This window comes from Saccostrea echinata, unplaced genomic scaffold (genome assembly GCF_033153115.1).
Source record: "Saccostrea echinata isolate AGI-Se365-2 ecotype Australia unplaced genomic scaffold, CSIRO_AGI_Sech_v1 ptg000030l, whole genome shotgun sequence".
In the NCBI taxonomy this organism is placed as follows: Eukaryota; Metazoa; Mollusca; class Bivalvia; order Ostreida; family Ostreidae; genus Saccostrea; species Saccostrea echinata.
In genome coordinates, this window is record NW_026889779.1 from 5,043,171 (window position 1) to 5,070,790 (window position 27,620).

The following is a 27,620-nucleotide window of genomic DNA, read 5'->3' on the forward strand; positions in this document are numbered from 1 at the left end:
TTTTACCAAAGGTCAACATGCTCCAAAACTATGTGAGGTATAAAGTTAAAACTTTTACAGTTTATAAATATATCACTGATTAAGAGATAGAAAGTATCACTTAAAAACAAATATTTAAAAAAAATATATTTTTTGAGAAAAAACAATTTCAAAAAATTTGCATATTTCAAAAAAATGCACCTGCTTAATTCTGTACTTTTAGTGGAAACCATCATTGAAGAAATAATATATGTTTATCAATGAAGGGCAAGCTGGGCGTGAATGGTCTCTGAAAGGCTGTTATTGAAAGCATGACATGTATAAAGACAAGACCCCTGTAAAATCCGCCATTTGCAATGTACTTTCGGTTTCAAATGTTAACATTTGGATAAAATAAACAGGGAAAACAACTTTCCAGAGGCTATCGAAGTCCAACTTGCCTTTCATTGATAAACATATATTGTTTCTGCAATGACGGCTTTCACTAAAAGTACGGAATTAATTAGGTGTATTTTAAAAAAAATATATGCATTTTTTGAAAAGAATTTTTCTCGATAAATACTTTCTTTAAGTATTTGTTATCAAGTGATACTTTCTATCTGTTAATCAATGATATATATATAAACTGTAAAAGTTTGAACTTTATAAACTACATAGTTTGGAGCTATTGTAAAAATAAATTTTTGGACACGTTGACCTTTGGCAAAACCTTAACACAAGAGAGTCTGCCACATCTGTTTTATACTGACTATAGACGTAAATTGCCAACTATTAACTTTATTGCATGATAAAAGGGATGACTTAAGCTTTTCCGTCAAGTTCCCTTTTTATGTAGTAATATTCCAAAATCACCTGCATATAGTGTTTATGTCTCACAAGTAATTCGATACGCAATAGCATGCTCTTAGCATGATCAATTTTTAAATCGAAGCAAGCTACTAACAAAAATGTTGATACTATAAGGATTTCAACAACCACATTTAAATTCTTTTTTTCTCCAAAATTCTACTGTTCTTAAAATGGCCTTGTTTTTTAAACACAACCTATCGTTGGGTCGTATTTTGTCTGACATGTTTCGTACCATTTGTTAGGTCTTTGCTTATAGAATGAATTTGACTACAGGGTTCTCTGAATACCTGATCAATACATAAGGGCTCACGGCGGATGTGACCGGTAACCAGGGGATGCTTACACCTCCTATGCACTTGATCCTACCTCTTTTGTGTCCAGGGGTCCGTGTGTTTGCCCTGTTCTGTTCAAATGGAGTTGCACGTTGTCACTTTCACAACAATTTCTTGCCCGGTTCTTTCAGTGGATCTCTTTTTTGTTTTGCTTCTACATATGTACTTAGAAAAACCGCTTCTGTCTTTTAATAAACTTAGGACCGGAAAACCTTTGCGTTTCTGCAACAGAGACCATTGTGCCGCCCTTGTCAACACAGCCGCCATTTTCCAACAAGTCAGCATATAAAAAAACTATAGAATTGATATTGATAAAAGCTTATAACAAAAATTGCAGGAAAGTGAGTTAACCATATAATATCAATTTTTTTTATTTTTTCATTCCTATAATTCTAAGAAGTAAATACCCTTTGTGGCATTTTAAATATTATATACCGATTTTTAATTGCAATATTTGGTATTACAATATGCACTCCTACACCAGTCGATGAAATATTTTAATACATAGAGTTCATATGTGTTATTAATTAATGATTGTCAATTATTTTATTAATCATTTGTGGCTTAATATATTTATCATGTTTCATTAATTTATGAAAACGTGATCATACAAAACTACCTTTGTTTACGGAATTATCGGGACAACCCTCTTATATAGAGTGAAAAATTTTAAACTTCACGAACAGAAATGCTACGTTAGAAATATTCATTTGATACTCAGAATTCCCTTGTAATGTGGATTCAAGTTTTGTTAAGTCACGACCCCTTGGAGTTAAGAGATCATTTTTTTCATTGGAATATACTTAGAAGGAGGAATGGTGGCTCGATGAGTGGTGTGGCCCTTGGGTCTTTTGTTTTCATTTGTAATTCACTAGATGTACACTTTATATAAACAAGAAAAGAATCGTGATTTAATATTATTTTTTATTATTGGTTTAATGTGAAATTATTCAACTCATTATACAATATGCCTACTTGTTTCCCATCTCCCTTTTTTTATCAATAGAAAAAAACTTTTTCATTCCTTTTTGCTGAGTCTGACAAGATGTAATACATTTCAAGGATCCCAAACTCAAAAGGATATGGCTATTATGTCCGAACACGGATTAATGGTTGGACACAGTACAGAAGAACAAGTCAAGGAGAAATCTCCGATTTTTCAGGTGCAAGTATTTGTGTTGGTGATGCTATTTGTGGGAGTCGTCATTGTTTGGCAAGTCCATATTATGAATCAACTTTTCCTGGATATGAACGAAGAGCTTGAAAAAATGAAATCACTGACAAAGAATGTGAACATGAACAAAACCTTTCAAAGTATTATGAATTTAGATTGATTTCTTTCAGATAGATACATTTGATATTTCGAATTGAAAATGGATTTGTAATATTGTACAGAGTTGCATCTCCTTTACTTAGATATATATGTTTTTAAATGTTATTAATCATGTTTTTTGTTTCGGAATCCTTAAAAATGTAAAGCGCTCGAAATATCATAATACTTGATTATTTATAATGAAATATATGGAGATAACAAACAGTATTCAAGCTCAAAAGTCCATGAAGCATTACAAAATAGGTGCAGAGCAAACACGGACCTCCAAAACATCAGACGTGGGATCAGGTGCCATGGAGGAGTGAGCATCCCCTGCCGACCGGTCACACCCGTCGTGTGCTCCTTGTCATGATCGGGAAATAACGGGAAAATCCGTCGACAATTCATTTTGTAAATAATAGCCTAACAATTAGTATGAAAAACGTCAGTCAGCATTTGACTCAATGATAAATTGTACTTGCTGACAAGGTCATTGTATCGACCGTAAAACTTACGAAATGACAACTTTAAACGGGACTTCTGATATTCTTGTTTCATCAACTTGTTTGTCAATAATTGACTTCGTTTTAGAAATTGTACATACGTAGAGCATGCTCTTGCGTATCGAATCAACTGAGAGATATAAACCCCATATGCAGGTGATGAAGGTATATTGCTGCATAAGTAAGGGAAGTTGACGATTGAAAAGTTAAAGTCATCACGTTTATCATAAAGCTTGGTTGTTAGATTACCATTAACGTCTTTTTCAAGTAAAATATCAAAATATGAAACAGATGTGTCAGACTCTGTGGTATCTTTTATCTCAAGCTCACCGGGATATATCGTATCGACATAAGAATGGAAATAACCATTGTTAATTGATAATACGTCGTCGATATATCTAAATGTCGAGTTGAAGGCCACAGCAAGTTTTCTTCTTTTCACGTATCAGATTTTGGACAAATTCTGCTTCATATGAATACAAAAAAGGTCTGCTAATAACGGGGCGCAATTGGTACCCATGGGAATTCCAATTGATTGTTGGAAGACCTGGTCTCCAAAAACCACATAGATATTGTCAATCAGAAACTCAAGCATCTTTTTAATGTCAACTTCAGAGTACTTGTGTGTACAATCAGAATGTTTTTTAACAAAATAATTTTGCAAATGACCAATGACAAGGTAAGTAAATTTACGAGTTCCATTTTTATTGAAAAAGCAGCTGTCAATGATATCAAAAAGCCTGGGTTTTAATTTATCATGGGGAATGGTTGTGTATTAAGTTGAAAAGTCCTAAGTTTTTAAGCTGTTGATTTTGGTAAAATCTTGCGATTTCAAATTTTCCAAAAGTTCCTTGGAATTTTTAAGTATCCACATCTGATTTACACCACTTCTCAAACATATTGTTGCACAGCACTCTTGAAGTTTCCCCTTCACTACTGTTAATATCTTAGTGAGGAGTAAAGAAAGAGGCCTGGTTGAACATTTACTGGAACCCGCCATGCATCTGTTTGTAAGGATTTTTATGAAGTTTCGAAATCCAATATAGATATGGTAATTCAAATTCATTTTGGTTGTTTGGAACATTAAAAATATTCAAAACTGACATATGATTTTGAAGAATTTATTCCTTAGAAAGAGAACTATGAGTATAAGTTGGATTACCACTTGTAGAATTAAATCCAAGTTCCTCTAAAATACATTTAATATAATGAGCCTTACAAAGACAATGTTGTTACCTGCTTTGTCGGCAGGGAGTACGTACGTACTGATCATGTAATCTATCTAATTCTTTTTTCACTTCTGGATTATTGAATACAGAAAGATAGATGGTTCTCATATTGCCCTTCAGTCTTTTAATGGGCTATTTTAACATACATCTGATACATTTAATCCATTCTGACAAAGTTTCAAGGTCTTCTTTTACATGTCTGGCCCATCGCCTGGCGTAATCCTCTACAGAATCCATAATATTTATGAAATTCGGACGCCAGTTGAAGGATCGGGGTTCCCTATATTAAGGACCTTTAAAAATTAGTGATCTAAGGTCCTCATTATTAACTATATTTACGTCACCAGTAATAACGTGTCCAGCAGGACTATAGTTACAGGGTGAAAAAGAACATGAACACGATGGAGGATTATGTTTCAGATATTCGATATCCAGGCACTCTAAAGTTTTCTTGTACTTAAGAATTTGGAAGTAATAGTCGATGTATATTTGTAGGAAATACAAGGTCTAGTCTTTAACTTGAAATATGGTGGAATACAAGACTGGACCTTTTTGTTATTAAGAATATTACTTATATTAACCGCGTCATTTCCTTTGTTGACATATTGAAGTTTTAAAAAAAACGGACTGTTTTAGCTGTTTCTTCTTCAGTAAAACTCGGGGGGTTAAAAAGCCTATGATTTGCAATATCCAAAATCACAGATCCGAGCCTATATTCTGGTGTCGAGTAATCAAAAAATGGACTTTCCTTGACGTTTTCAAGAAGACTATGTAAAAGTTTCAAAGGGACAGAATAAAGTTTGGTGCGAATAAGATGTAGACCTAACTGTTGATTTACGTAAGGTAGTAATGAATCAAAAGAGACATCGTGTATTAAAGGTTTATTGTAAAGACCGATGCCCATGACTACGCTTACGTCTCTGTGTATGGTTAAAAAGTCCCATCACATTTACATTGTTACACTGTGGACTGGAAAGATTTCCAACACTATCGACATTGTCATTACATCCATAAGGAAAGGCAGTCCCTAGTTTTCTAATCCAAAATTTTTCTCGTTGTCTACGGAAAGGTGTACTCAGTGATGGACTGTTTGTATGGTGGTAAATTTTTTCTAGAATTCTAACTTTCATTGACAAAATTGAATGATCAGGTAAAATAAAGTGCTTGTAGAGAAGCTGCTGGCCCCTAAATGTTTTATTATTGGTGACAAGTATTTAATTCTGTAAAGCACAGATAAACTACTTTATCTTTTATTCATAATTTTAAACCAGAAGTCTTTGATGAGATTGTTATTTTACTGGTTTATACTGTCATAAATACAAAAGGAAGCGAAAAGTACTACAAGAACTCAGGATACCTTTTTATAGTTTGACATTTACAGAATTATATATGTATTCTGATAGTTTTTAATCTTGTTAACTAAGATTTGTTACCATCAAAAACAATTTTTAAAAATTAGAAGATATACGCAAGAACTTATTAAAGGAATACCTGAGGGCAAAGTGAAGTGAATTGAAGAAGGGAAAAAGATAACAGAGTATTTTTAAGTTTGGCAAAAAGAATTTCATAAACACAACTAAACAAACTTGTTCAAGACAGTGGTATTATAAAAATAGAGCAATCTGAAATCCGTACAGAAATTGAAAACGTTCATAAAACTTTATATCTATGTTGTGATGATAAATAAGATGATATTGACTTAAAAGTACATGTGTTTACAATATTGAGTATATTAAAATCTGAAATCAAGAAACATTGTATCAAGCGGGATTAACAATAATCAAAACTGGAGCTTAAACAACACGTAAGAATATGATAAATGATAAAAGCCCAGAAACCAATGAATTTACAGCCGAGTTTGATAATTCATTTTTTTTTTTTTTTTTTTTTTTTTTTTTTTTTTTTTTTTGAAGATATTAGACAGTTTCTTATCATATCAATAAATAATGGATTCCAATTAAAAGCAAGGAATTGTATAAATTTTTACCAAAATGAGAAAATTAAGAAGTTATTTTAAAAGTCTTCCAGTATCTTTGCTCAATGTTTTATGCAAAATTGCTTCTACATTTATTGGAAATAGAATGAACCGTATGTTGAATTATCAAACATAGCGCTCCAAAAGGATTTCTTAAGAATAGATTTATTGGTGAAAATATACGTATAATTTATTATGTACTCCAAAGTGTACATATAAGGAATATACTAGAATTCATTTTGCTCATATTTATTTTGAAAAAGGTTTTGATTCAATGTTTTGGAAATATATTTACGAAACACTTTTAAAAAAAAAAATTTGGTTCTGATCTTATCAAATGGATATATGTTCATATATAATCTAACTCAAAAATGTTCAATCGAATATGATATATTGTCATTATTTTTCAAAATCTGGTAACAAGGGAATGTCACCAATTGCAAGGGGATCCTCTCTTTCTCTCTCTGTCTATCTCTCTCTCTCTCTCTCTCTCTCTCTCTCTCTCTCTCTCTCAAGAGAATAAAGAGAGATGAGGAAAAGTATTTTTACTTCAATATGCAGATGACACGGTAAAGTTTCTAGATGGTTCCGGAAAAAACCGTAAAGGCGCCTTAGATCTTCTAAATTTGCAGGACTTGAACCAAATATTATTAAAACAAAAGCTGCATGGTTTGTTTCGGAAATCACTTGTGGAAACACATTATTTAGTGAAACAGGGCTTCAGTGGACAGTTGAACCCATCACAGTCCTTGACGGTACATTCATGCTGATCTGGAAAAAGAATATGGAAAGACTAAATTTTGAGAAGTGTCTTCAAAGCATGAAATAGGAGACTATTTCATGGTCCAAAAGAAATCATATACCTCCATTTGGAAAATTACAGCATTAATAAATTTACTTTTATCTTAACTTACATATTTGTTTATTGTTCTTCCAAAGCCAGACAGAAAAGGACAAAAGGATAGGAAAAACGTTCCTATAATTTTAATTGGAATAACGAAACAGAACAAAAAATTAAGATCGATTAATTGATTGTATGTTTTTTATATCCCGTTCGAGAATTTTTAACTCATATAGAGACTTTTTAAGCTCTCATCCGAAAGGCCTGCAACTTTCACTTCAGAGTGCTGAGCGCTTGTCGAGGGAACAATTGCTGCCTTTTTTATCGACTTATGTCAGTCGCGGCCGTGATTCTAACACACGACCTTCCGATCACGGAGATATCAGCAAGTGGAAAATTAGTGGCCGATTTGACGCATTGCATCGATACATTATGGGGATTACCAAAGGAGGAATATTTGCTCAAATTACCTTCAAAATTTACTCAAGAACAATTCACATAAAAACGGACGTTCGTGTTGTCATGTTTTTGTGTGTTTAGCGTGTAAATGAAGCGATACAGTAATTTGTTTCTATGTAATTTTAAATACAAATTTTGAAGTTATTTACAAATCTGACCACTATTTTAGAATTGTACTTAATCTATGTTCAATATATCTTTTATTTATCCTAGAGAATTCTATTATGGATTAATTACTAGTATGCCTTTGACGTAAATAGTAAGAAAGTGCTTACGAATGTATCTAATAATGAATTTTATGATCATTGTTCTCCGATTTTCCCAAACATCCAAGTAGAATTAAATTTCGATTTTAAAGATATAGATAACCTTATCGGGTTTAAAACATACTGTATTTAAATTCTCTTCACCGTAAAACAAAGACTGTTAAATGAATAAAAGGGTAAAAATCAAACACAAAAATATACAAATATTTCGAATGTAAATATTACCTTGTTAATAGCTGTTTTCTCTAACACGTGAATTAAACAAGTAATGAGGGCCCAAGGGCTCAGTGGAATATGTCAGTTTGCCTATATGCTCCACAAAATTTGCATTCATATTAAAACGTCTGCAACCATGTGTGACGATGCAAATTTTATGTCTATTTTTTTTTAAAATCTAAAGTATGTCATTACATTTTAATTTCTCAGAATCTATCAAAATCGGTAATACAAACAGTATCCCGTGATAGTGATGGTATGGAGACAGCCGTAATGAACAGCATCCCATAATAGTGATTGTATATAGATAGCCGTAAGAAGTTATTTCAGATTTTTTATATACGTTTTCCTTTGATATATCACCACCCTGTGAGATTTGCTTATCCCAAATTTAAAATATTTTTTTTTAATTCCATGGTTTGGTCGCCCGCTGGCGCAGTGCTTAGAGCGTCTGCTCTAGAGTCGCGAAGTAAGGAGTTGATCCCTACGTCGCGGGTTCGAATCAAACTGTGGGACGTGGAGACCGGCCCTTCGGATGAGACAGTATAAACCGAGGTCCCGTGTCGCAGTAGGTGATGGCACGAAAAAGATTTCTCACTGCTCAATGGCCGTAAGTGCCGAGTATAGGACAAAACTTGCAGCCCTCCACCGGCAAGTGGTGGCGTCTCCATACGAGTGAAAAATTCTCGAGAGGGACGTGAAACAACATACAAACAAAACAAAAACAATTCCATGGTTTGTACAGTGGAAAATTTCATGAGATAACATCAAAGTTATGCTAGGTATATTTCAATTTCTATGATAATCTTTTGATGATTTCTTAATCAAATGCTGTATTCATGTTAAAAACAATACTGAAAATCATTTTCCTTAAGTCAGAATCAACATCACATTACCTAGTACCATATTTGATCATTTTTCCCCCATTCCCATTTTTTCCTATCCCCGGTCGACAGGGAATGTTTACTTATGTTTTTGGAGGTACGTATTTGCTCTGCTCCCGATTCGTATTGTTTCAATGGACTTTTAAGCTTAATTACTGTTCGTTATCTCCATATTTCACATAAAGTTTTATTTCTTGTTCACTATGTAAAATCAGATCAAAAGAGCTTGCAGAGATTATTATGTTTTATCCACAAATTAAACCTGATCAACTTTCTCTAATCAACCTTTTTTCCCTTTTTTTCAAAAATGGTATTGAAATTCTGTTTGTATTATGTTGACTATGTTCTTCAGAACTACTATGCATTGAGAAAATATATATATATATATACATGTATATATAACATATAACCGGTAGATTTAGAGGCTAATTGTACTCTTGTTTAATCATTTTATTGTATTCATTTCCGATTTACTCTGCATGAAAAATAGCAACATAGCATTGACTTACTGAAGTTTATATTTTGTGTCCAGAAGCAAGAAAGTTTTGGTATATTTGCAAAAATAAAATGGAGTTGTATAACTTAATTATTTATTTTATAACTTATAACTGTTTGTTATCTACAAGCCAAGGGCTTTCTATGCGATCTGCTTCCAAAGGACTGAATACCCTTGACTTGAATATTTGTCATTAGAAATGAAATTAGCAAATTAAAATTAAAATCATTTTTCCACCTACCGGTAAGTTACCAAAAATAGAGTTCAAATTCTTTTCATGTTACTCGTGCATTGATATATTGTTAGAGCAATAGATCAAAATTGCTTAGTGTGATCTGATTGTCTGACAAAGGCAATTTTAAGCAGTGAATCTCTAAAAATACTCGTATCTGTGCTTAATAGTTGGTTACTCATATATATACACTGTAATATTAGCAAAACACTGCATAAAGAATAATATTTCTAATTAAATGCTTTAAACGAAAACAAAATCTTGATCAGGGATGGGGAAATTTAAAGAAAGGGATTGTAACTGACCGTACTAAAATGCTTTTTTTTACGTTATAAAATGTACTTTGTTATTTTAAAAAGATTTTTTTTTAATTTCAAGCATAAAAATATCCATTTAATTAATATTCAATTAAAATCTTATGAAATTACGATTAGATTTTCAACAACTTTGAATTCCATTTCTTAGAAAAATTGTTAAAACAAAAGTATCCAGATGCTTCAAGTTGACTCATTTACTAGTAAATTTATTTAATGAATGAACAAATTTATTTATAACTTATAATTGTATCAATATTTATGAATTAATAAATATGCTGTAGTAGGTGTTATTTAATTATCATATACATGTTATAACCGGCCTTTGGCTAAGATCAAAGGGTACTCTCTCTCTCTCTCTCTCTCTAAAAATGAATTTGTAAGATTTTTCAACATCAACAGCTAATCTGATGTCAATCAGAACTAAGTTAATCTTGTCATGTCCTAGTAGTTTGAAGAAATTATTACCTTTGCGATCTAGAAAAAAGTTTTTGTGATCCTTTTTATTGGACAACTTCAAACTTCAACTGATAAATTTATGACGTCAAAGAATATATATATATATATATATATATATATATATATATATATATATATATATATATATATATATATATATATATATATATATATATATATATATATATATATATATATATATATATATATATATATATATATATATATATATATATATATATATATATATATATATATATATGCAGCTGTTTCAGGATAATCATTACTTTTATATCACAACTTCTTATTCAAGATAAAGTAAATGATCTATTTTTCTTTCAATGAATTAAAAACAAAAAAGACAACGCCAGATGCATTGGATTTACATATTTTAACAATTATCTTCCAAGAAATCAAGGAATCAGCTAACTTACATAAATACGTATTTGATGTATTTGTAGGGGAAGACGAGGACGAGATAGAGTTCAATGGAAAGGGTATCCTTTTGTGGAGAAGAATGATCACAGTTTGTGATCTCTTATTCTACTTCTATTCGCGTAAATCAAAACAAATTTTTCAGATAAATAGGCATAAAAATAATTTATTACAGAAATAAAAAGTGTTGTAATAACCTTTTTTTAACAAGGTCAGTGACTTTTACTTACGTGTAAGTCGATTTTTTTAACTTGACAATATAGACTGTCACTCTCTTTACAATGATTTACCCTGTGGCGTATCATTAAATTCATCCGAGCAGAACGGTTTCAATCGTACATAGTTTTCACGTTTACCTGTTATAATTATAACGAGGTCTACTGAAAGTTGCTGAGACAAACTACGCATCGAATGAAAATTTTAAGGTTAGTTGTGATGTATTAATTCTGCATTTATTAATCTAGGTTGTTTCCCGGGGGAAATAAAAAAAATTGTGTCAAATAAAGCAATGATCCGCCAAGCTTATGTACATGTAATTTGCTTGACATTAATTAGCATAAACATCATGCAGTGTGGTAATGTGTTTAACTTGTATAAGAAGTTGTTATGATCACTACATTTGTCTCTATATCTAAATTAATATTATTGCGTAAATCTGAAGTTAACAGGAATAATAAGAAATACATGTATTTCTTGACCAAATGCATATTAATTGTTATTGTTTAATTCGTGAATCTATGCTATCGTTTTTAACATTAAATTAAGTTATAAATATATACATGTATCTCTCTTTCAAGACGTCGATATAGATTTATCGACTAAGAGTGACTGTATATAATCACTTTTATGAAGACATTTCAATCCAATTTTGTTTTTATTGCTGTTATTATGTTTTAATGCATCAGTGATTTAGGTTAAAATGCACTGAACTTTACTTTTTAAAGTTAATCTTAAATAGGCCGGAAAAATCATTAATTATCTGGAAGACAAAACGATTTGACGATAAAAATCAAATGCAATGATCCCAAACAGTTCCGTCTTCTTAAATCAAGGGTTTAGGTCCCCTCCGCTCCCCAGGAAGCGGAGTTGATTAGAAACCCTTAGTTTAAGAGGACGGAACAATTAGAATTCAAATGTTAGAATTTTAGCTCTTTTACATTTATGTTAATATCAGATTTTCTTATTTCTAGAAACTTATTGTAAGTACTTTAAATCAATGCAACAGTTGTGTTTCCGTCATTATCTTATGCAAAGTAAATTTAATATAATTCAAAGGAATGATTCTACAAGAATAATTACATGTATATGCCTGAAGGTGCTCTCCCCCTCACACTTTTATGGATTAAAAGATGATAAACGGGATAAATTTCCACTCGATACTGGGCGAAAAAAATGCTGAGAATCCCAAATCTTATTGACAATGTTTGATAATTACTGATTCTCTGCTGTTCTTCATGATAAATTCTGATATATACTAATATTATTACTGTTGTTTTTGATAATTATAGTAGTTTCTGATAAATACTGTCGTCTTTACTGTTGAGTCTGATAAATACTATTGCTGTGCTGTCGGTGCTGAAATTTACTAAGAATTACTGTGATTATTGTTCTTGAGCTCAAAAGGTGCTAAAATAAAACCGAGGGCAATGAAAACATTCTACAATTATTTCTTTCTTTTTTTTTAAATTTAATTATCGCAACGATATTTTCATATTTCTTAAAAACCACTGCTTGTGACAAAAACTCTGACAGTGATCTCAGTAAGCATAAGGTTATGAAAAACTTTGACAAATATAATTAAACCATTGAATGAAATTGTCAGTTTTATTTCTACAAGTAAATGTTTTGTACGAATTTATGATAATAGTAAGAAGAATAAATTTATATTACAATAATTACAATTATTTTGCAGCTAAAGGGGTCTCGGTTTGATCACAGAAAATTTATAGGTTAACACTAGAGAATCCCCCACAACTGTTTCATACTGACTATAGACGTAAATTACCAACTACTAACTTTACTGCATGATAAAAGGGATGACTTGGGCTTTTCCACAGTCAAGTTCCCTCTTATGTAGAAATTTTCCAAAATCACCTGCATATAGTGTTTATAAATGTCTCCCAAGTACCGGGGTAATTCGATACGCAACAGCATGCTCTGAGTATGATCCGGCTCACGGCGGATGTGACCGGTAACCAGGGGATGCTTACACCTCCTATGCACCTGATCCTACCTCTTTTGTTTCCAGGGGTTCGTGTGTTTGCCCTGTTCTGTTCAAATGGAGTTGCACAGTTTCACTTTCACAACAATTTATTGCCCTATTCTTTCAGTCGGTCTCTTTTTTTGTATATACTTAGAAAAACCGCTTCTCTCTTTTATTACACTAAGGACCGGAAAACCTTTGCGTCTCTGATACAGAGACCATTGTGCCGCCTGTGTCAAAACAGCCACCATTTTCCAACAAGTAAGATTCCAAACCGATTCATATAAAATACTATAAATTGATATCGATAAAAGAGTTAACTATATAATATATTTTTTTTATTTTTACCTTTTGTGGCATTTTTAATATGATATACCGATTTTCAATTGCAATATTTGGTATTGCGCCGCCCTCTTTAATAGGGTTCATCTGTGTTTTAATTAATATTTGTCAATTATTTCATTAATTATTGGTGGTTTTATCTATAAAGTTTCATTAATTTATGACATCGTGTTCATATAAAACAAAACTACGTTTGTCTACGGAATTTTGGGACAACCCTCTTATATAGAGTGAAAAATGTAAAACTTCACGAACAGAAATGCTACGTTAGAAATATTCATTTGATACTCAGAATTCGATTAAAGTAGGGATTCAATTTTTGTTACTTCACGACCCCTTGGAGTTAAGGGATCTTTTTTTTTTCATTGGAATATACTTAGAAGGAGAAATGGTGGCTCGATGAGTGTTGTGGCCCTTGGGTCTTTTGTTTTCATTTGTAATTCACTAGATGTACACTTTATATAAACAAGAAAAGAATCTTGATTTACTATACATGATATATTTTTATTATTGGTTTAATGTGAAATTATTCAACTCCTTATATAATATACATAGTTGTTTCCGATCTCTCTTTTTCCATCAATAGAAAGAAAACTTTTTCATTCCTTTTTGCAGAGTCTGACAAAATGTAATACATTTCAAGGATACCAAACTCAAAAGGATATAGCTATTATGCCCGAACACGGATTAATGGTTGAACACAGTGCAGAGGAACAATTCAAGAAGAATAACTCGGCAAAACAAGAGAAATCTCCGGTTTTACTGGTGCGAGTATTTGTGTTGGTGATGCTATTTGTGGGAATCGTCATCGTTTGGCAAGTCCATATTATGAATCAACTTCTCCTGGATATGAACGAAGAGCTTGCAAAAATGAAATCACTGACAAAGAATGTGAACATGAACAAAACCTTTTAAAGTATTATGAATTTAGATTGATTTCTTTCAGATAGATACATTTGATATTTCGAATTGAAAATGGATTTAATATTGTACAGAGTTGCTTTTTTTTGTTGAGATTCAAAATCTTGAACCTCTCCTTTACTTAGATATATATGTTTTTAAATGTTATTAATCATGTTTTTTGTTTCGGAATCCTCAAAAATGTGAAGCGCTAGAAATACCAAGATACTTGATTATTTATAAATGTTTCAATATTGGTGACAAGTATTTATTTCCGTAAAGCGCCGATAAACTACTTTATCTTTTATTCATAATTTTAAACCAGAAGTCTTTGATGAGATTGTAATTTTACTGGTTTATTCTGTCATAAATAAAAATGGAAGCGAAAAGTACTACAAGAGCTCCCGATACCTTTTTATAGTTTGACATTTACAGAATTGTATATGTATTCTGATGGATTTAAATCTTGTACTAAGATTTGTTACCATCAAAAACAATTTTTAAAAAAATTAGAAGATATACGCAAGAACTAATTAAAAGAATACTTGTGAGCGCAGAAGTAAAGTGAATTGAAGAGGGGGAAAAATAACAGAGTATTTTTAAGTTTGGCAAAAGATTTCATAAACACAACTAAACAAACTTGTTCAAGACAGTGGTAATATAAAAGTAGAGCAATCTGAAATCCTAGCAGAAATTGGAAACTTTCATAGAACTTTATATCCTCGTTGTGATGATAAATAAGATGATATTTACTTAGAAGTACATGTGTTTAAAATATGGAGTATATTAAAATCTGAAATCAAGAAACATTTTATCAAGTGGGATTTACAATAACCAAAACTGGAGCTTAAACAACACGTTAGAACATGATAAATGATAAAAGCCAAGAAAGCAATGGATTTACAGCCGAGTTTGATAATTCATTTTTTTTTTGGAAGATATTAGACAGTTTCTTATCATATCAATAAATTATGGATTCCACTTGTATATATTTTTACCAAAAGGAGAAAACCAAGAGAATTAAGAAAAATGTCTTCCAGTATCTTTGCCCAATGTTTTATGCAAAATTTCTTCTATATTTATTGCAAATAGAATAAGCAGTGTGTTGAATTATCAAATGAAGCACTCCAAAAGGATTTCTTAAGAATAGATTTATTGGTGAAAATACACGTATAATTTATGATGCACTCCAAAGTGTACATACAAGGAATATGCCAGCATTCATTTTGCTCATATTTATTTTGAAAAAGATTTTGATTCAATGTCTTGGAAATATATTTACGAAACAATTTTTTTTTAATTTTGATTCTGATCTTATCAGACGGATATATGTTTTTTATAATCTAATTCAGCTATGTGCAATCCAGTATGATATATTGTCATTAATTTTTCAAAATACTGGTAACAAGGGGGTGTCACCAAGGAGATCCTTCTCTCTCTCTCTCTCTCTCTCTCTCTCTCTCTCTCTCTCTCAAGAGAATAAAGAGAATAAAGATAGATGTCAGAGGAAAAATATTTTTACTTCAATATGCAGATGACACGGTAAAGTTTCTAGATGGTTCCGGAAAAAAACCCTTAAAAGCGCCTTAAATCTTCTAAATTTGCAGGACTTCAACCAGATATTATTAAAACAAAAGCTGTATGGGTTGGTTCGGAAATCAATTCTTGAAACACATTATGTAGTGAAACAGAACTTCAGTGGACAGTGGAACCAATCAGAGTCCTTGGCATTACATTCATTGCTGATCCGAAAAAAATATGGAAAGACTAAATTTTGAGAAATGTTTTCAAAGCATTAAATAGGAGACTATTTCATGGTCCAAAAGAAATTATGCATCTCCATTTGAAAAATTACAGTATTAAAAAATTTACTCTTATCCAAACTAACATATTTGTTTACTGTTCTTCCAAAGGCAGACAGAAAAGGACAAAAGAATTGGAAAAAAACTTTTCTCTAAATTTAATTGGAATAACAAAACAGAGCAGAAATTAAGATTGATCGATTGTATGTTGTTTTATGTCCTGTTCGAGATTTTTTCACTCATATAGAGACATCACTATATACCTGTGAAGGGCTTCAAATTTAGACTTTTACTCGGCACTCAGAGCCATTGAGCAGTGAGGGTTCTTTATCGTGCCAACGCCTCGGGGCCTCGGTTTTTAAGGTGTCATCCGAAAGACTCACAACTTTCACTTCAGAGTACCCAGTGCTTGGCGAAGGTACAGTTGCTTTAATTGACTTAGGTCAGTCGAGGCCGTGATTCGAACACACGACCTTCTGCTCACGGAGAGCAAAACATTGAGAAAACAATGCATTTTCCACAGAGGATGGTGGTCTCAAAATAATAAGGTATTGACTGTTTTATCAAATCTTTAAGGAGGCTGGGGGGTCAACAAATTAACCATCAGATGTAACTTAATTTTTTAGATATGATATCTTAAGCTGTCAACTATCATTTGGCAAACAAATATTTCATACATTTTAGTTTTAAAATTTGATAATTTTTGTATATCTTTATATGGAGCTCTTCTTCTAAAGGAGATCAATATAGTCTGAAAATGGCCACAACCACCCAGCCCTCTTAAAATTGAATTTGTTCAGAAGATTGTTAGAAACTCTGCTTAGATTCTACTGTTCACTGAAATAACAAAGTATAATATTGTACACCTGTCCCATTTTGGGCCAGAATATTCAAGAGTTAAAGCAAAGAACACAATTTTTGGTTCACCTCGACGAAGTCGAGATGAGCTTATCCTATACCCCCGACATTAGCGTCAGTGTCGGCGTCCCGGTTAGGTAAGTTTTAGGAGCAAGTCCATTCCGAAGTAACTATAAGCCCTACCTGGACCAAACTTGCATGGATGCATCATCTAGGAATGAACACTACCACTCTTGCTTCGGATGCTGGATCTGACCCAGATTTTCCAGTTGAATGACCAGGTTAAAGTTTTTGGATCAGGTCAATTCCCAAGTAACTATTAGCCCTACCTGGACCAAACTTGCAAGGATGGTGTATCTAAGGATGGACACTACCACACTTGCCTCGGATGCTGGATCTGACCTAGATTTTCCAGATGAGTGACCAGGTTAAAGTTTTCGGAGCAGGTCCATTCCCAAGTAAATATTAGCCCTACCTTGAACAAACTTGCATGGATGATGCATCTAGGGATGTGTTTGCTCTGTACCTATTTTGTAATGTTTAATGGACTGTTGAGCTTGAATACTGTTCGTTATCTCCAAATATTTCACCTACATTTTCCAGATGAGTGACCAGGATAAGGAGTAGCTATACAACATTATGGCCTGTTATGATTAAACTTGCATAGATGGTGCATCTAAGGATGAAAACTTCCAGACTTACTTTGGATGTTGGAACTGATCAAAATTTTCTTGATTAGTAAACAGGATAAACTTTTTTGAACAGGTCTCTTTCCAAGTAATTGTAAGTTGTACTTAAACCAAACTTGCATTGATATTGATCTTGGGATGTACATTAATTAAAAAAAAAGAATATGATGTTAAATTTGCCTTACTTAAAGATAACATTCGTCGAGGTGAGCTTCGAAATCTTTGATTACTTATGTTTTTTGAAAGCAATATTTCATGTATTTTAAGATTTTTTGAGTATGATAACACGCGACTCGAACCAAGGAGATATTCTATTGGAACCTCTGTTATAATAATAAAATTATAGTTTAAAATAAGTATGTATATTCAAGACCATTGTATGAAAAGGGATTCATTTTATTTGGTAATTTGTTAGACATTAATGGTAAATTGATGAGCTCTGATGATTTGTCTTAAAATTCCCATTCATTCTATGCAAATAATAAAAAGAGCAAGAAATTTGAACATTAACTCAAGACATCAGAAAGAACAACGAACGCTAACTCTCGATTCCCGCCTACATTTTAAACCCATTTAAATCAATATAACTTGAATTGAGGCCATTAAAACTTATTTTAATACAAAGAATAGTACATAAGTAATTGATTTATTTATTTAAAACTAGCATCAAAAAGTTGTTTTATTTTACAATTCTTTTCTTAAAGGGGTGAAAGACTTTATCCATTGAAATCAGGCTCTAAAAATCAGCAAATTTTCAAATATGCATGGAAATTGATAAATGACCCTTAAATCTTTCCGTATGTTAAAATTGTGTAAAATTCAATGTACAATATTGCTAAAATACATTTTTTAAATGTGTTATGTCATTTGAAATCGGTAAAAAATGTCCATTTTTGCTGATTTTTTGCCTGTAAACATATCCCCCCCCCCCCCCCCCCGTGAAACACAAAAAAGCTTTAATTGGTATGAATTTGTACAAAATAATACTCCATAATACCTGTAAAAAGGATTTTTTGTTTCACTGGGGTGGATATTTTTTAAATGTTTTCCGTTTTTCGTTGATTACTATAGTAAAAAAACGCAAGTTTGACCAAAATCATAGAGTTATAATTCTTTGTTTTTTTTCCAAATAAGTTATTATTTATGAAAATTCACATAAATATATCTATAAATATAAAAATTCATTCAAATATGTTATCTTTTAAAAATTGACTTGGAGTTAAGCGGCAGAACAATACTATCGTTCGCAGTTCAACAAACAAATATTCACTATATTTTGAAAAGTGTACGAGTTATGTTCCATTACACATTCGGATAAAAGTCTTAGATTTTTATCCTTCACAAAAACCGATTTCTCGAGCGACTTATTGAAAAATTAAGGTTTAACCTACAGGAACAGGTGAATGCGGATGAAAATTTAAATGCAGCAGGCGTTTGCGGAAGACTTAATGAATTATTATTAACTTTCTTGAGTGTAACATGGAGTTTGTTTGCATTTCGCAAGTGACCGTGATTCATAGCCATATCGACCCTCGCTCTATCAACATATACTCCACTGGAAATGTAAATAAAAGATCATTCACAAAAGCAGTGTCACGTGGAGATTACAAATTAAACTGTCCCCATTATTGACTACAGAATTTATTTAAATACCCTCGTGGTTTGCCCTACTACCTCAGATTTCTTGTAAATTTTTGATATTAGAAATGTCTTGGTCAGTTGTTTTAGTTTCAGCCACGATATTTGTGCAATCTCTGGCATTCAGCGATTTTCCTTCTTATGAAGACAGGTTGACATTTAAGGTCTATCCGCAAGGACTTCAAAATAAAAATGTTACAAAAGCGCTTTCCGAGCTAAAACTGTTAGTTAACAACGCACTTGATGCAGAATTTCTAAAGAACATGGCCGAATCTGGAGACAGAGACTCCTTGGGATTAAGCTCGGGGCTCTTTGCCGAAAATTACACTGTATCAGAAACCTGCCGCAGCCAGTTGAATCATACAATAAATGGATTAATTAATGGTGAATTCTGGGCTCTTAAAAGTAAGCGAACATGTTGATTTCATTTTCACCCAAAAGATACATATTGTCAGTTCTAACATGGTCTTCCGGGTTTCTGATGATACATGTACCTTTTTTGTGTTTCCAGTGTTGGACGCTTCAGCCAAAATAGATTCGGGTATTTTAGAAGGTAATACTATATGGCTTGGATCTTATGACGAGTGTTTCCAAATAGACGAGACTCTACCAGGAATGCCTCCCTCCAATAGTGGAATGCAAACACATTTCTGTGCTGTCGAAATACCAATAAAAATCGCATATATTCCCCTAACTGTAAGTTTTTCTCGATAATACCATAGAAAAGACATATTATGTATATACACACTGGCTGTGTCACTTAGTTTTTTCACCTTAATCTTTCACGCAACACTTATTTGTTAAACACAGTGTAAGGTTTTAAGTAGGTATCAAAACGAATTAGAAAATAATCAAATGCATGTAAATTTAATTGTTAGATGTTTGTGTCTATTTTACAGGTGTATGTTGCTGTATGTATTCCTAAAGAATGTTCAACTGAAGATCTGAAATATCTCGCTAATGAATGTAAGTATTAAAGTGCGTTTTAAATCATTATATTTTATCTTGCATGAAAAATTCAAAATGAAATCTTTATACTTACAGTGTTCTCGATGATAGAAAAACTTCTTCAAATTAAAAATTCGATTCGTATAACCAATGCCTTTTGTAAAGCAGTACCTGAAATTGACACAAGGGCCGTTGTAGCAATGTAAGTTAATGTCCCTTTAAGTATTATACATAGATATATATCTAACTAGTACTTTGGGTATTAGAGTTTGTGATACAACAGCGTTGATCATAGTTACAACGAAAACTGTATGAAAGAAACTTATGTCCTTCTTTCTAAGCTGAATTAAGTGAAATTATCAATAAACAATTTTTTATATAGATAATTGCTTTTGGATGGATTATCATTCGTTTTATGATTTACTTCCAGAGTCATTCTAGGAATATTTGCTGCCCTTTTAGTAGTTAGTACATTGTATGACATCATTTTCATTCAATGGCCCACGAAAAGGGACCAGACATTACAGGAGCATGCATCGACAAACGATGAAAAAACACCCCTTCTGCACGAGAGAGAGAACTTGGTCCCCAAAAATGAATGTAAGAATAACTTTTTATATTTGGCTTTAAGTTAACATGGATTGGTTTTTCTGTTATTGTTGTTGTTTAAATAAAGCAATACACTGTTTATTTCCATTGTAATATACGATACTACATCGCACATCTTGGGAATTTTTTTCAGTGCGATTGAAGCTGAATAGAATTATTCGTTTATCTTATAACGAAATCGTGTCAAAAATTATAGACACTTCTTGTAATGAAATTGTCACAAGAATTATAGAAATTGTTTTATTTTGTTATTCATATTTTAGCTATCCTACAAAAGCTCCTTCTCTCCTTTTCGTTATATTCAAATGGGAAAAAAATCCTACAAGTCAATCAGTCTGCCGGAACATTAACTGCAGTGAACGGAATTCGGTTCCTCAGCATATCCTGGGTTGTACTGGGCCATTCGTTTGTGTTCACAATCACCAATTTTAGGAACTACTATACAGCTGCACCAAAATTCATGAAGCGATGGTCTTTTCAGGCTGTCCTTAATGCTTTAGTGTCAGTGGATTCTTTCTTTGCTCTTAGGTAACGTTTTCACACTCATTTTCCGTCTGTATTTATTTATTTCATTTTTGAAACATTTTTTAATAAGAATCATCCTGACAATTGCTTAATGTTCCAAATGTCTCCTTTAGATATAAATTTAACCCATGTTGATAAATTACAACTTTCAGAATAATTAAGAAACATTTTGCAATACATGCTGCAAACATAAAGATTTCATCATACTATTTTCATTCCTTTTTAGTGGTTTGTTAGTAGCTTACCTAACTCTCAGAGAAATGAAAAAAGGAAAGGGATTCTTCAGAATCAACTGGTTCACGTTTTACTTCCACAGATTCTGGAGGTAATGCATTTCAGTGTTATTTTATCTTTAGTTCAAAATTTATTTGATTTCAATTTCTTTAGACATAAATGTCGAATCTTGAGAAATATTTCTCTTCTTTTGTTGTAAAATCAAAGGTTGCATTAATTTTGACATTTAGAAAAATAATAATGAATTCATATGTGTGCAAGTAACATTAAGTTGCAATTCAAGTGTTTTTCTTTTTTAGATTGACCCCTGTGTATATGTTATTATTGATGATCAGTGCCTGTCTAAGCCGATACTTCGGAGACGGACCCTTGTGGCCAGAGCAAGGCTTCGAAAAGGATTACTGTGAAAATACGTGGTGGAGAAACCTGCTCTACATTAATAATTTGTATAACACTGAACCGGTACGGTAATACTACATGATGCTTATCATCCTGTTTGTAAATTATTTGAAGTATATATAGTGATTTTACGAAGTTGATGAAGTATGCAGATTAACATTTTTTTTCTCTGGTAGTGCTTTGGTGTGTCGTGGTATTTAGCCAATGATATGCAGTTTTTTGTCCTGAGTCCATTGATGTTAATTCCATTGTATTTGTAAGTTGTTTTCGTTTAAATTCTTGAAAATTTCATATTTTATGTACATATTTCAAAGAAGCAATATGCCTCAAACTAATATTCATGTATTCCAAACTAGTTATTACCCGCTGGGGATAGGTGTCTGTTTTGTTTGGCTGTTGGGATCTGCTATCACACCAGGTGTGGTGTCCAGTGTTTTGGATCTCCCACCATCATCTGCAGGCGGAGGTGGATCTCCCGAGTAAGTCTAGAGCTCTACATTTAACTTACGTCAGTCATCATTTTATTTACTTGAATGCAAAACATGATTCTTAAAATTGCACTCAGTCATCATTTTATTTACTTGAATGCAAAATATGATTCTTAAAATTGCAACATCATTTAAATCATAATACAATGTTCATATGCAACGGTTATGAAATCTTCGAGGAATATTCTTTAATTATGTCACTTTATACAGAGGGAGAGCAGATTACATGTCTGACTACTACATAAGACCGTACTGTCGAATGGGACCTTATATTGTCGGAATAATTGTTGGATCGTTATTGTACAAAACAGATTGTAAAGTCAAAATCAACAAGGTATTTGAGCAATTTCTAAAATAAAAGATTTCATTAATTTTGAAAGAGTATTAAATGGAGAGAGAGAGAGAGAGAGAGAGAGAGCAATTTGGATAAGAAGTTCCATTTTGCAAACCTTCTAAATTTTTCTTGTAAAATTTTCTATCCATATTCTTCATTATATTTTTCATTAGAGGGACACGTAAAAAAGAATTCATAATTCCATCTTCTATTTTAGTACTTGAACTTGTTGCTGTGGTTCATCTTTGCAACACTTGCTATCTTAGTTCTCTATGGACTACGTGATGCTTTTGTCTACCCGGAGGATGCCCTCAATCGTGACGTGTCGGCTCTCTACAACGCCACTCACAAAATTGTCTGGGGAGCGTGCGTGTGCTGGGTCATATTTGCATGTGCCACAGGAAATGGAGGTGGGATGTTTAGTTGATTTATATTTGCAATATTTGGTAATTAAAACATATTCCTTTAAAGCGTAGCTTTTTCTATTTTCCTATATGTACCTAAATTACGTCATTACAAAACAATATTGACGTCAAACGAAGATATTGTTACTTTTACACGTACGTGTTTATTGATGAACGAGCAAGACAATATCACCTGACATTACTAAATATTTACACAGTTTCTGTTCGTTAGAGCTATACGTTCATTTATTTTGTGAATGGTAGGTTTTGTCAACACTCTGCTGTCGTGGTCAGCGTTTGTGCCGCTAGCCCGTCTCTCCTACTGTATATATCTAACTCATCCTTTCATTATGTCCACCTACTCAGGGACTCAACGAACTCAGCTATACCTGGACGACTTTAACATTGTAAGTGTCCCATATCTTTGGAAGGTCTATGTACGTAAATATCGAAAATGAGAAGATTCATTTTTAAAATAAAATATAGAAACAAATATATAGCTATGTACTTGGAATAAAGTATAATTTCTACAGTGTCTATTTTATGCGTTTGTAGCATATGTATTTTTAATAAAATATAAATATCTAATTGAAATCAATATGGGGGGATTTTTTTTCTTGTTCACAGGTAAATATTTTCCTGGGCCATCTCGTCCTGTCCACAATGTCAGCATTTGTAGCCTCGTTATCATTTGAGGCACCAATGATGGGTTTAGAGAAAGTTATCTTGAAAAGACAGCGGGCACAGTAAACAAAAGCATTTTTAGTATTTTTTTTATACAGAGTTACTGACACTTTGAACACTATGTGTTTTTGTTTCTTTTAATTGTTATTTTTACAATTTGTTTTTATTTTATTGTTAATAAAAAGTTTTAAAACGTTATTTATTGCGTTGCTTTCTTGTAGAATTATGTACATGCAGATGAGAGCAAGTCGGTATTTTTAACTACTGACAGCCAAGTTTCAGTAGCATTGTCTCATTTAGATGATAGTTTTAGCTGGCATTGAGCTCAATATTAAAAGCAATATAAAATTGGTATTAATCAATTAGTAAGCAGATTTTTTTTTCTAATTTGATATGATTTTTACGTACAGGCAATTGTTCTTGGGGATAGTAAATAGTAACCTTTACCAACAGTAAATAATCTTGTTGCAAATCAGTATTTTTGATAAAACAGAGTCACATCTAAAATCACTACACATGACCAGTAATTTAAGCAAAACCCTACATAACATCGATTTTTAAGTAAAACCATACACAACATCAGTATTTTAAGTAAAACTCTTCATAACATCAGGATTTTAAGTAAAATCCTACACAACATCAGCATTTTAAAATAAGTTGAGACTATAAGGGACACTGACTCTTAGAGTTCAATCAGTGTCCCTCGGATTATCCTCCGGGATATTACACATACATGTATGTCATATATGCAGTCTTCAGATTCACAGTTATGATATAGAACCAACAGTTCTTACAAAAATTTGAAAGAATGTAAATTTTCTATTAGAGGTCTATTTGACAATTCCTATTCCGATCCCATATGTTCTAATTTCAAAATGTTCTGTCAAAAACTGTTAAACTCGTGATATTTTGATTACTAGCTCTTCGTTTTCTTGTAATCTTACTGGACAGAGCTTCTATACCAAAACTTGGGAAAATCTGAATTTCAAATCTTGTAATGTTGTCTACAGAATAGGATGTACCCATTGGGGGCTTATTTATGTTGTGAAAGCATGGGTTCACTTAAAAAAGAATATCAGGGCATAGATTTCAGATTAACAACGAGGGCCAGCAGCTTCTATACAAGCAATTTAATTTATCCGATCATTCTATTTTTTCAATGAAAGTTATGATTCTAGAAAAGATTTACCATCAAATGAATAGCCCATCACTGAGTACATCTTTCCGTACACAACGAGGAGAATACTGGATTAGAAAACTAGATACGGTCTTTCCATATGGTACCAATGACCATGTCGATAGTGTTTGGAATCTTTCAAGCTCACAGTGTAGCAATGTGAATGTGATGGAACTTTTTAACAGTACAAAGAGACGTAAGGGTAGTCATGGACATCGGTCTTACAATTAAACCTATTATACACGATCAGTATGTACTGGTCTCAGACTCTCAGCTGACAAAGCAGGTAACAACATTGTCTTTGTTTGTAAGGCTCATTATTTTAATTGTATCTGCAAGTGGTAATCCAATATACCCATAGCTCCCTTTCTAAAGAGGAAATTCTTCAAAACCGTATGTCAGTTTCAAATATATTTAATATTCCCAACAATCAATATGCATTTGAATTACCATACCTATACTGGATTCCAAAACTCCATAAAAATCCTCACAAACAAAGATACATAGCGGGTTCCAGTAAATGTTCTATACTAAGCTTCTTTCTTTACTCCTCACTAAATATATACATCAGTGAAGGAGAAACTTCAGGAGTATTGTACAACAGTATATTCGGGAAGTAGTGTAAATCAGATGTGGATACTTATAAACAGCTGTTTTTAATAAAAATGGAACTTGTAAAAATACTTAGCTTGTCATTGGTCATTTGCAAAATTATTTTGTTAAAACATTCTGATTGTACACACAAGTACTCTGAAGTTGATATAAAATAGATGCTTGAGTTTCTGATTGACAATATCTTTGTAGTTTTTGGAGATCAGGTCTTCCAACAATCTGTTGGAATTCCCATGGGTACCAATTGTACCCCGTTATTAGCAGACCTATTTTTGTATTCATATGAAGCAGAATTTATTCAAAAACTTCTTCATGAGAAGAAGAAAACACTTGCTGTTGCTTTCAGCTCGACATTTAGATATATGGACGACGTATTATCAATAAACAATAGTTTTTTTCCATTCATATGTCGACTCGATATATTCCAGTGAGCTTGAAATAAAAGATACATAGAGTCTGACATATATGTTTCATATTTGGATATTTTACTAGAAAAAAACTTTAATGGTAACCTACCAATAAAGCTTTATGATAAACGTGATGACTTTTAATTTTTCAATCGTCAACTTCCTTTACTTATCTAGCAAAATACCCTTATCACCTGCTTATGGGGTTTTTGTCTCCAAGTTGATTCGATAGGCAAGAGCATGCTCTACATATGAACAATTTCTAAAACGAGACAATCTATTGACAAACAAGTTGATGAAACGAGGATATCAACAGTCTCGTTTGAAGTCATCATTTTTAAAGTTCTATGGTCTAAACAATGATCTTCTCAACAAATACAATCTATCATTAAGTCAAATGCTGACTGACGTTTTTCATACTAATTGTTAGGCTATTATTTACACACTGAATTGCCCCCCCCCCCCCTTCGGATTTTTTTTTCATTTTTTCTCGATCATGACAAGGAGCACACGGCGGGTGTGAGCAGGGGATGCTCACGCCTCCATGGCAACTGATCCTACCCCTGATGTTTTTGGAGGTCTGTGTTTGCTCTGTTCCCGATTTGTATTGTTTAAATGGACTTTGAGCTTGAATACTGTTCGTTACCTCCATATTTCAATTCATTAAAACGGTATAGTATGATCAGAACATGGGTAAATCTCTTTTCTGCACTTAATATATGGACATTGACGTAAAAATACATTAAAGAACCTTTAATTTTTCTAAAGATACTGTTTATGGGGAAGAAAATCTCAAACTTAATTTGTAGTATTCGGAGAAAAACTGTGTCAGATATTTTTTTCTTTGACTATTTTGATATCCTGGGCTACGTACTATACATAAGTTTCCTTCATTCAATGAAGCACTATGAAATATATATATATATATATATATATATATATATATATATATATATATATATATATATATATATATATATATATATAAACCGAACTTGCATTTTGTAAGAAACTATAGACACGTTTTTTAAAAAAAAAAAATAAAAAAAATAAAAAAAAAAAAATCAAAGCAAAACAAAAAAAAAAACCTGCATTGCTACTTAGCATATATGACAACAAAAACGAATTTTGCCACTTCAGTGTAATTTTTTATTTGTAGTTGATATTTTACTTTCTAGTATTAAATACTACCATTTTTTGCACAAAATACAGTTGCTATGAATTTGGTTTTTGCAGAATTGTTTAATTTGAGTACTATATATTTCCGATGGAGTACCTTCCTCAGTTCGTTATATTTGAGCAAGGATCTTCTTTATTCGATCAAAATTTTTTCAATATGCTAAAATCGGGACTGTTTTCCGGCAACGGTAGTGTAGAAAATGCATTGAGAATTTTTTTTTGTACTTTTATGAGTAATGGTGTTTTTGCTAATTAATAAATACAAATAATTTTCTGCGAAATACTAAACAAGCATACATGGTACCTACATCTTTCATTATATCTTTCTGAGTACCAGATACTTTCTCAAACCCGATGCAGTATCTAACCTCTGCAGTCGGGAAATAGTCCATTCTTAAACCCAGTTG

At 32.2% G+C, this 27,620-nt stretch overlaps 1 protein-coding gene and 1 long non-coding RNA gene across 2 annotated transcripts; both read left to right on the forward strand.

Moving 5' to 3' along the window:
- Positions 1-11,125: 11,125 nt before the first annotated feature.
- On the forward strand, positions 11,126-14,724 carry LOC133196243 (uncharacterized). Its single transcript, XR_009722303.1, has 2 exons — positions 11,126-11,206; positions 13,942-14,724. It is a non-coding gene; the product is annotated as an uncharacterized LOC133196243 (long non-coding RNA).
- Positions 14,725-19,281: 4,557 nt separating this feature from the next.
- Positions 19,282-23,923, forward strand: LOC133196135 (nose resistant to fluoxetine protein 6-like). Its single transcript, XM_061332068.1, has 14 exons — positions 19,282-19,618; positions 19,725-19,909; positions 20,113-20,179; positions 20,258-20,363; positions 20,592-20,761; positions 21,034-21,298; positions 21,522-21,620; positions 21,829-21,991; positions 22,105-22,184; positions 22,285-22,407; positions 22,627-22,750; positions 22,968-23,160; positions 23,419-23,561; positions 23,782-23,923. The coding sequence occupies exons 1-14, from the start codon at positions 19,282-19,284 to the stop codon at positions 23,902-23,904; spliced, it is 2,178 nt and encodes a 725-aa protein (XP_061188052.1). The 3' UTR covers positions 23,905-23,923.
- Positions 23,924-27,620: the final 3,697 nt, after the last annotated feature.